At 41.6% G+C, this 11,380-nt stretch overlaps 1 protein-coding gene across 1 annotated transcript; it reads right to left on the bottom strand.

Annotated features, from left to right (window-relative positions):
• Nucleotides 1–1,730: 1,730 nt before the first annotated feature.
• Nucleotides 1,731–11,374, bottom strand: LOC122558662 (tetranectin-like protein). Its single transcript, XM_043707459.1, has 3 exons — nt 11,235–11,374; nt 5,400–5,480; nt 1,731–3,961 (listed from the first exon to the last, which is right to left on the bottom strand). The coding sequence occupies exons 1-3, from the start codon at nt 11,332–11,334 to the stop codon at nt 3,570–3,572; spliced, it is 573 nt and encodes a 190-aa protein (XP_043563394.1). The 5' UTR covers nt 11,335–11,374; the 3' UTR covers nt 1,731–3,569.
• Between the last annotated feature and the right edge of the window lie 6 nt (nt 11,375–11,380).

The following is an 11,380-nucleotide window of genomic DNA, read 5'->3' as shown; positions in this document are numbered from 1 at the left end:
GTGATGAGAAATCAGATTACAGGCGATAATCTAGAAATTTGTTAAAGACATTCATTTTTTAGTTGCTGAAGCCATTTTCTGCTTTATATTAAAACTGCACCAGTTTATTGCTCCTAAATATGATTTGGAGGAGCTAGTGTTGGACTGGGGTGGACAAAGTTAAAAATCATACAACACTAAGTTATAATCCAACAGGTTTATTTGGAAGCACTAGCTTTCGGAGCGCTGCCTCTTCATCAGGTGGCTGTGAAACAGGACTATAAGGCACAGAATTTATAGCAAAAGGGTTACAGTGTCATGGAGCTGTAATGATATATGGAAAAAAAATTAGATTAAGTCTTTCATCTTTTAGAATGAGATATACTAGTTACAGTTCTTTAATATGTAAATGTCAGAACTCCTTTTAAGTTACATTATCAAGATAGCTTCATCTTTTCTAACAATAGGTGTCATCTCAACTCAGACAATGCATTAAAGGTGTGAGATTAAAGTCTGTCTCCCCGTGTTGAGTCAGTGGGATTTACCGAATCTGACATGGATTTATGCAGTTTTTGAGCAAAATAAAACACAATTCTGCAAATACAAATTCACTCCATAAATCTATATGTGTATATGTGCAGGAGAGACAGAGTGAATGTGTGCATGTGGTGTGTGTGCATGTGGGTGTGAGTGAATGTGAAAGGGTGTGTGTATGTATGTGTATAAGCTTGGTCATATACGTGTGAGTGTGATGGGGTACAAGCCTGTGAGGGGGTGCATGCAAGGGGTAAGTACGGGGGTTTGCAGGTGTGTGCATATGAGAGACAGTCTCTGTGAGTGTGTGTGCGTGTGTGTGTGAGAGAGAGAGAGAGAGAGTGTATAGCGCAGTGGGGTCACCTGTAGTGTGAGATGAACCCAAGGTCCCGGTTGAGGCCATCTCCATGGGTACCGAACTTGATTATCAGGCTCTTGCGTTGTTGCCTGTCCCTAAGTCTGTCTTAGAGGATGGTCAGGTCAGGCAGCATCCAGGGAACAGGAGAATCGATGTTTCGGGCATTAGCCCTTCTTTCTGTCTTAGAGGATGGTCACCCAAAAGTCCAAAGTCGAGTGTCCTGGACCGCTGAAGAGTTCTCCGACTGGGAGGGAACACTCCTGTCTGTTGATTGTTGTGTAGTGTCCATTTATCCATTGCCGTAGCCTTTGCTTGGTCTTGCCAATGTACCATGCCTCAGGGCATCCTTGCCTGCAGCGACTGAGATAGACAATGTTGGCTGAGTCACATGAGCACCTGCTGCTTTACTGGTGAGTGGTGTTCCCACGAGAAATGGTGGTATCTATGCCGACACTCTGGCACGTCTTGTGTTGGTTGCCAAGACAGGGTTGTTTGGGATTATAGTCAATGCTGTCTTGAAGGCTGGGCAGTTTGCTGTGAACAATGATCTGTTTGAGATTTGGTGGTTGTTTAAAGGTGAGAAGTGGAGGTGTGGGGAAGGTCTTGTCGAGGTGCTTCTCTTCACTGATAATGTGTTGCAGGCTGGGAAGAACATGGCATAGATTTTTATCTCCCAGGAAGTACTGGACAACAAAATGTACCCCATGTCTGTCTCCTGAGGAGGTCACTACGGTTTATTGCTGTGGCACGTTAGACCTGGCGATTGATGAGTTGAGTATCATACCCCATTCTTATGAGGGCATCCCTGAGTACTCCCAAGTGCCTGTCACATTCCTCCTCATCTGAATAGATCCTGTGTATGTGTAAGGCTTGTCCATAGGGGATGGCTGTTTTAAGATGCTTCGGTGGAAGCTAGAGAATTGTAGCATCGCGAGGTTATCCGTAGGTTTGCGGTAGAGTGGGGTGCTGAAGTGCCCATCCTTGATGAAGATGAATGTGTCCAAGAATGAGACCGATACTAAAGAGTAGTCCATGGTAAGTTGGATGGTGGGATGAAGCTCATTGATATCACTGTGTAGTTGTTTCTTAAATATGTAATGGAAAGAGAAAGGTGTAATTGCTTTTTCTGAAACCACCTAATTGTATTGGTTCAAGGTAGACTTTAGTTTCTGTGCTTATGCAAGCAAACTTAAGCTGAAACTTGAATTGTAACCTAACCCAGTGGATTTTGCAAAGGAAGCAGAAATTGCTAGAGAAACTCAGCAGATCTATCAGCATCTGTGTCAAAAGCAGGAACTCTACCCCAAGGAGAGGAACATAGCAAGAGCTTTGGGCAGATTTTAGAAAAAAAACACCACAATCAGTCGCTAGCCAGAAACTTCACAATTTCATGTCAGGGAGTAATGTGAGATCAACATCTCGCAGTAGAACCTTAACACAAGGAAGGTCTCAATTAATACTAAATGTTGTGCAGTAGACTGATTGAGCAAATATGTTTTCTCTGAAATGACTGCAATGAGGCAGAACCTGAAATGTTTAAAGAAAATTGCATGTCTTTATATAGAAAACAAACCTGATAAGTAATAATAGGCTATACAATTCCACTGTGTTGCGTCTAAAGACATAACCATGAAACATAATAAGGACTCAGGATAGATTTCCTTTAAGAAAACAATACATGCAATAGGAAACATATGCAGAATATAATGCTTAACATGGATGGTAGTAAAGGATACCTGGCCTGAATTTTCTTCCTAATGACGGAGATAGGACAACTCCTTGCCAGCCCAGCACTGCTTTGTACTGTTTCCTAACTCCAGAAATGTCCTGAAGTTGCTAGGAATTAAAGATTAATCTCCTGGAAATTGCTGTCAGGTGAAAAATCATAGCGGTATTATTTTTTAAACCATTTCCTTTGAACATTGTTGCTTATTAGTTAGAAAAGTACTGCAGATGGAAGATAATCTCTATTTGATGAACCAGCCAGGTGGGATCAAACTGGGGAACACACTGTGTGTGCTATTTTCTGAGGTAGACCACTCTAAGTCTGACTAAAACTGGTTGTAGTCCTAAGGGAAAAGTAAGGTCCACATCTGTGCTACATGGTTGACAATGACTTAGAATCATTCTGTTGATAATATTGACATTAAAAAGGTCTATGTTTTGAGCTATACAGTGTGACGATCAATGCTAAAAGAATTAACATGTTGGGGGACAATTCCTTTGTTTTATGGGAGCTGTTGAGCGTGAGCTTGCTGAATCCGCTTTTCAAAAAGCTAAGGAATTGTGCAAAAATATGTGGGTAAATCCTTGAACATAATTTCAAAGGGTTTATAAACAGACTTTTGAAGATACATTCCTGACTCTGAGTACTAATCCTGGTAAATAATACCGGATCTATAGAAAAAAAAACCTTGAAAAGACAGATAGAAATTCATCTTAAATGGGAACCCAATGGGTTCATCTGCATTACCCATTATACATTCTTCTCAATATTCAATATAAAGGGCAGCTTGTGAAATGTTTTAATGATGTCGCCGAAGGTGAATTTCTACCTTATGCATTATTCAAATTATGTATCCCTTAAAAATCTTATTCAAACTTCTTCACCTGAAAAACAGAGATCAGGAATATGGCAATAAAAGTAATAAATGTAATGACAGCAGTCAGTCTGGAATTTGCCACATGATCGACAGCTCTAAGGAATGAGATATTCACAGATGTATCTCTTCTCGGTACGGCACACCTCGTCAGACCATTTGCTTTGGCTGTTAATTGAAGCCACCACGCAATTCTCACGTGTTCCCCCACGTGGCTCATTCCGATCCCAGTTGAAATAAGTAATCGGCAATCCATTCACATCAACAAATTTGCCCTCAGTGGTCATATCATTGACACCAATCCAGAACTCCCTGGCCCCAGTCACGCTCTTCTTGGCATAGCTACGGAGGGAGTTAGCTTCATCACTGCTTCTGGGGATGCTCAAGGTCCCTCCCTGGGCAATACAGTCTTCATTTGCTGCATGGTAGCTCTTTGCGCTTTTCGATGCCAGGTAGCACTTTTTGTGAATTTTTGTCCCTTTCAGGCAAACTGGGAAGACAAAGAAAAATATTGGTATTAATACTGACAAGCCCCAAAATATCCTGAAGTCTAGATATTTCACATGCATTTGCAGTGGGTTTATGTTTGGAAATTGTAGAAGCTTGTATTAGGAATGGGAATGAGTAGTTTGTAATTAAAATATTGTTATGAATACATATTTATATTTATGGACTATATGAAAACTGGAAGATATTGAGCAATTTGGAATCTTTCCATATTATACCAGAGGTTTGAGGGAGGTATTCATACTGTCTCTTAGAAATTAGATCAAAGTTTTAATGTGGTCTCTGATTCACCTGCTGATTACAAAGAGTCAAATGACTTTGGAAAAAGAACCAAGCAAAGCTTTATGCAATAAGAGATGGGCTTTATTGCATTAATTACTAGAAATCTTGGCTTTGAAGAGACGATGGAGATCTTGTGCTGAAGGTTTTCTCACAACTCTTTCTGGCTTTAACTTCTGGTTGACATACCTAGAGAACCATACAGAAAAACACAGAGGGAGGTTCGCATGTGGAATGAACTTTTTGAGTATTTAGTGGATGTGGGTCCAATTACAATGTTTAAAAGACATTTGGATAGATACGTGAATAGGGAAGGTTTGAGGGATATTAGACAGGAGCGGGCAGGTGGGACTAGTTAGGTTGGGATTATGTTCAGCATGGACTGGATGGACCGAAGGGTTTGTTTCTACTCTGTATGACTCTATGACTGCATAGCACTTTCAAAGCTTCAGGAAGGCTGCAAATCCCTTCCTCTCTTGGTTGAAGTCTTTCGGAACTTGATAAAGTGTCTATATTTCAGTAGTTTGATTATTTTGTAAATCCTGAGAAGCAGATCTGTGACTGCTATCCAAAGACTTGGATCAAGCTTGGTTGATTCCCATTCACATCAAAGTACTAATTGTTAGATCTTCCATTGGTCTACAGCTATCAGTGGTTCAAATTGGTCAATAATAAACACCTTTAAACATTAGAATTCAATAAAATCTATATTTTGTTTTTCAGACCATTTGACAATGAGGGGTTTTCCTTCACTCTCATTAAAGGATCATCTCTGCAGAGTCTTTGTTAACTTTTGTGTTATGTGGATGCAGCTGTTTGGAATTAAAAGGGGATATTAATCTAATTCTAGATTGTAGCTGATATTAGCAAGTTGTGTAAATTGTTTTAAGAATGCGTTTGGTTTTATATTCAATGATTACTTTGGACAGCAGCAGAGAAGGGAAACAATTGGCCTTTTTGATGATCGAGTTAAACATTTATACTACAAAGGTAATTCACCGAGAAATGAGGCATGATTACCAACACATTTCTTTCAATACAATCGGTGTAACAATAACAGTAATACCATTTTTCCTGAATGTAGCTGCATTCAGAGTGGAAATACAGACCACATCTCACTCTAACACAGTAGGATTACTTACCAGTCTGCAGTGCTTGCATTTCTTTAAGTGAATTGACCTCTCGCCATAGTTTGTCAATTTCATTCCTCAAATCGTCCTTGCCTGTGGGGTTTAAACACAAAATTTAAGAAAAAAAAATTCTTGAAAGTTTGGACTGAAACTTAAACAGAACAACAGGAAAGGTTGGGGAAAAACTCTCTAATTAACACACTTGACCAAAACAACAGGCCTCACTTTCTGCAGTCATTCATTTTAATATTATGCAGCACTGTAATTTTCCATTATAATTAGTAATAAGAGGCTTCACTCACTTTGTGACACTTTTCACATTTTTATGACATTTCAATCTGCAATGAAAATTTCTTAAGCATTTTGCTTTCACTTAGAAAATATTACTAAAATTTGGGAAAAGGCCGTTACTTAACAGCTCAAGCTTCGCTTTACACAAAGTGCAATACAGTTTGGTAAAGGGCACTGTGGGGTGCCTCTCCACACTTACAGATTCTATTTGCAATTCACAGTTTACATTTGCATATGATGTGACAGGTGCTACACATGTTCCAGCCCCTCAGGCAGGAGGTGTCTAGATGGCAGCCCTTCTCCATTGAGCCTTTCTGACAGCCGCCCCAACCTTTTTTTTGTCCTTCCCACAGCAAGTTGTCCTGGACTTTGAATGTGTCGGTCTGCTGCATTCAGTGACGGATAACACTTTGTACTGAAAGATGTGTCGCTACATAGAACAGTACAGCACAGTACAGGCCCTTCGGCCCTCGATGTTGTGCCAGCCTTTTATCCTACTCTAAGATGAAACTAACCTACATACCCTTCATTTTACTATCATTCATGTGCCTATGCCAGAGTCACTTAAAGGTCCATAAGAAGAGATGGTAGGTAATGAGTGAGAGAGAAAAAAACTTGAGTTGTCTCTCAGGTTAGGGTGAGCCAAGCGTGGAAATTCAAGAGAAGTGGGCTCACGCCCAGCTTTGGTTGCGATAAGGAAACATTTCTTCACTCACAGAATGGTCAGTCTGTGGAAATCATTCACGTCATTGAGTATACTTCAGAAAGAGACTGATAACATTTATTAGGTATTAAAGGAATCAAGAGGTATGGAGAAAAAGCAAAAATATAGTGATGAGATAGAGGATCTACCATGATCATATTGAGCAGGATCAATGGACCAAATGGATTATTCTGAATATAGTTGGAACTTTGATGATAAAATGTGCAAAAAAAAAGTTTTTTTTCAAGTATTTATGGCGACGTCCTGACAAGAATGAAGCAAAGAGTGCTATCGGGTTGGCAGTCAGTAACTAGTGATGTGCCTCAGGGATCAGTGTTGGGAATGCAGTTGTTTACAATTTATATAGATGATTTGGAGTTGGGGACCATGTGTGGTGTGTTGAAGTTTGTGGATGACACTAAGATGAGTGGTTGAGGAAAGTGTGCAGAGGACTCTGAAAGTTTGCAGAGGGATATAGATAGTTTAACTGAGTGGGTAAAGGTCTGGATGATGGAGTACAATGTTGATAAATGTAAAGACATCTATTTTGGTAAGAAGAACAGTAAAAAATTGCAGTATGCTGCTGTGCAAAGGTACTTGGGTGCCCTTGTGCATGAATCACAGAAGGTTGGTGTGGAGGTGCAACAGGTAATTAAGAAGGCAAATGGAATTTTGTCCTTCATTGCTAAAGGGTTTGAGGTTAAAAGCAGGAAGGTTATGTTGCAGCTGTACACGGTGCTGGTGAGGTCACACCTGAAGTCCTGTGTGCAGTTTTGGTCTCCTTACTTGAAAAAGGATGTAGTGGCACTGGAGAAGGTGCAGAGGAAATTCACTAGGTTGATTCCCGAGTTGAAAGAGTTGGTTTATGAGGAGAGATGGAGTAGACTGGGATTATACTCATTTAGAAGAATGAGGGGGGGATCTTAGACATAATTATGAAAGGAACAGATAAGATAGAAGCAGAGAGGTTTCTTTTCTACTGGCGGGTGAAACCAGAACTAGAAGCCATAGCCTCAAAATAAGGGGAAGCAGATTTAGGACTGAATTGTGAAATTCCCTGCCCAGTGAAGTAGTTTAGGCTTCCTCATTGCATGTTTTTAAAGTTAAGATAAATGAATTTTTGAACAGTAAGGAAATTAAGGGTTATGGTGAGACCACGGGGAAGTAGATCTGAGGCCACTAAAAGATCACCTTATTGAATGGCGGAGCAGAGTCTTAGGGCCGGATGGGCTACTCCTGCTCCTGATTCTTATGTTCTTATGAATAAATGCTTCATGTTTGAGCATGCTTGAATTCCACACACTGACCACCCTATTTGTGAAAAAATATTTCCGCATCTCAGCCGAAGATGGGCATTAATTCACTTCCCTTGAAAGTTTGAGCATTTAATGTTCAGTTCATGTTTTGTACCACAAGGTGGTGCTTTAACACTGGATGGTGCCAAAGGAAGCTCCAATCTGAATATTTTGATTCACTAGCATAAGGAGTGTGTTCATTGCTTTTCACATCAAAGAACACCAATTGGAGCCAACACAAGCACGAAGAACAACCATGCCACTTCCACTGAGACACTGTACAGCCTTTCAGCCTCACCACTGAGTTCAACGCTTTCATATCATAACGGTCTCTCTCATTTCCTTGGGTAGAAAATGCTGGTCATGGTTCTGCTGTCATCACGAACAACTCCTCTGGACCCACTGTCTGTTTCCTCACTTGCCCCAGAGCCAATTCCTCCTGTCTTGTACCTTGATCTACCTTCTCATTTAATGGCAGAAGGCGATTGAACCAAGAAGTATATTCCAGGTGATCCTGCACGCATCCTCATCTAAACCCAATGTATTTAGAATTACAGAGTGGATATAGCAGAGGCCATTCAGCCCATTGTATCCATACCAGGCAATCCCATCATTTCCTCCCACTGCCCTGCAAATCCTTCTTTATTATTCCAGCACATACATAAATACTTGCTTTTTGCACTGTCTTTAATATGTTAGCCATCCCGAGGCAAATGTCAAAAACACTACTATGTAACATTTGTTGTCAAGCTGCACCAAGAGATGTTAGGATAGTGACTAATACCCGAGTCAGGGAGGTAGGCTTTAACGAGGGGAATCAGGAGGTGGATAGGTTTGGCGGTGTAGTCCCAGAGTTTATGTGGGCTAAGACAACAGCCACCAGCAGTGCAGCAATAGAAACAGGGATGAGCTGGCAGACTGGAGGTGATGGCAAAAGGTTATCGCCTGCAACTCCACCACCTAGAACAACATTCATAAGGCTGCTGCTGACCCAGCTCGAAGTGGCCTGAGTACTGAGTTGGAAATCTATCTGAAAACACCTTTGATGGTGAAGATATTCCATGTATAATGTAGGATAATGCGAGTTGAGCTGACACATATTCATCCACAATGGTACGCTTTCCTTTATTGGTCAGAGTATTGAGTACAGGAGTTGGGAGGTCATGGTGCGGTTGTACAGCACATTGGTTAGGCCTCTGTTGGAATATTGCGTGCAATTCTGGTCTCCTTTCTATCAGAAAGATGTTGTGAAACTTGAAAGGGTTCAGAAAAGATTTACAAGGATTTTGCCAGGATTGGAGGATTTGAGCTTTTGGGAGAGGTTGAACAGGCTGGGGCTGTTTTCCCTGGAGCATCGGAGGCTAAGGGGTGACCTTATAGAGGTTTATAAAATCATGAGGGACATGGATAGGATAAATAGACAAAGTATTTTCCCTGGGGTGGGGGAGTCCAGAACTAGAGGGCATAGGTTTCGGGTGAAAGGGGAAAGATATAAAAGAGACCTACAGGGCAACGTTTTTTACGCAGAGGGTGGTGCGTGTATGGAATGAGCTGCCAGAGGAAGTGGTGGAGGCTAGTACAATTGCAACATTTAAAAGGCATCTGGATGGGTATATGAACAGGAAGTGTTGGGAGGGATATGGGCCGGGTGCTGGCAGGTGGGACTAGATTGGGTTGGGATATCTGGTTGGCATGGACAAGTTGGACCGAAGGGTTTGTTTCCATGCTGTACGTCACTATGACTCTATGACTCTGTCCTTCCAACCTAACCAAAGCAGTGACTGCAATGTACCAGTTTCTGAACTGAGTGACAGTCACTGAGCTTCATCCTTGTGTGTAAACATTGTGTGTATGGTTGTATTGGACGTTGTTGAGTAGGTGGAGCAGTTGGAGCAGATAACCCCTCCCGGCAAACAACTGTGAGGTGTCTCTGAGGAGGTAATGACCCTACACTGTGCAATTTATTCTTTTTCTTTGTCTGCGTGTTATTCCAGAAGGAAGCAAAGCTGCTCATCTGGTAAATGTCAATCACTGCAGCTTGTGATTATTGAGTTTTAAGGGGTTAATGATAACTCAATCACAGGTTAACACATTCCCTTCAAAGCAAAAGCAGAAAATTAATTATAACGGACCCAGAGACAATAGTTCCATGCAGCTCCCTGCAAGCCAACAAAGAATTGAAGGAAGCTCTTGATGAGGGACAATTAGTCTATAAACCTTTAATTCAATAGCTCCAGAGCCCCTGTCCAAAACAAACTGCATTGCATAAGAAGCTAATGCCTGATTAAAGCATGACATTCAAGGAAGAGTAACAGACAGTGTAAAGGCAGGGATAATTTGCTCAAGTTAATGGAGTTGAGAGTAGGGCAGGGCTTCACAAACTGGGGAGGCTGGTGGAATCAAGACCCTATGCCATACTCCTGCTCGCATAGCAATCACCCCCTCCCCAGCACACACAATTCTCACTGAGGGATTGTTACATGTGGGTCGCACTGGGACTCAGTTAGAGAAGCACTGCGCTTGAGTTTGAAAATAGTGGTGTTGCCTTTCGCACAGTCTTGGCAAATGGCAGAAGACCCTGAACACGTCAGCTACAGATTTTTTTAAAAATGCATAAAAATACCAGTAAGCGCTGGGGGGCCTGCAACAGTGGGCAAAGAAACAGAGCTAGCCTCTTGAGTCTTCGAAGGAGTTAAGGGACTCAAAAAGCACTGAGATTTGCTGAGGTTCCTCCAGTGCTTTCTGTCTTTATTTCTGAGAAACTGGAGTAGGCCATTCGGCCCTTTGAGCCCCGTCTGTCGTTCAAGACGATCATGGCTGAATGTTAGATTTCCAGCATCCTACAGTATTCTGCTTTAAAAGAATGCAAGATCCACGCAGGAATTTTAGGGTCAATTTTAACCTGAGCTGTCATGCGAACAGCTGACAGCTCTCCTCGATTGAATTCAGCGGAGTAAACATTGTTCAGGACATCAAGCCAGTTTTAAACTCGGTCCATTCATTCAGTTTCCTGCAGGACAGGGCAGGTTAAAATTCAGCCCAACTCTTGGAAGTAAGTAGCCTCTCCTTGCTAGGCTGAAGGGGAAAAAAATAATGTGATTCATGCTGGATCTGCATTGGATTCAACGCGATCGAGAATGACACTGTTTCCCTGAGTTAATTGGTGGCAAAAAACATTGCAGTGTGAGTTCAATGTAATGTTTTTGACTGTGAAAACATTCAGTTTACACGAGTTAAAGATGAAAGAAAATGCAAGTCTGAAACTGTAAGGTACTCATTGTAAAGTGACAGACACGATTGAACAGTAAATATGAGCCCAACGAATTAAAGGTGGTTGACGTTATTTTGTTCAATTCGTTGGTTACATGCAGGAAGATACTTAAAGTCCTGTCCCTTACTTTTATTTAATTTTCACCTTCTATTTTGCTTTCTGCTCCTTTTACGAAGCGGCGGGATGTGGATAAATCAGATCTCCAATGGACAAAGCTAACTTTCTACCTTGGCCATTTACACCCGCACACCGCAAGACGTGGAAAGCAGAAATGGAACTTGCATTACCTTTCCCAGACTTTGACGCTTTGGATCTGGACTGGGCTGCAGTCAAAGTTATTATGGCCACAGCGACACAGAGGATGGAGAGGAGCTTTGCTGCTGCCATAGCGAAATCCCGAATCCACTTGATGATACGGTTAGAGCCCAGTGGA

The sequence above is a fragment of the Chiloscyllium plagiosum genome, chromosome 17 (genome assembly GCF_004010195.1).
Source record: "Chiloscyllium plagiosum isolate BGI_BamShark_2017 chromosome 17, ASM401019v2, whole genome shotgun sequence".
Taxonomy (NCBI): Eukaryota; Metazoa; Chordata; class Chondrichthyes; order Orectolobiformes; family Hemiscylliidae; genus Chiloscyllium; species Chiloscyllium plagiosum.
Note: the sequence above shows the minus strand (reverse complement) of the source record. Positions and strands in the feature narration are given on the sequence as shown.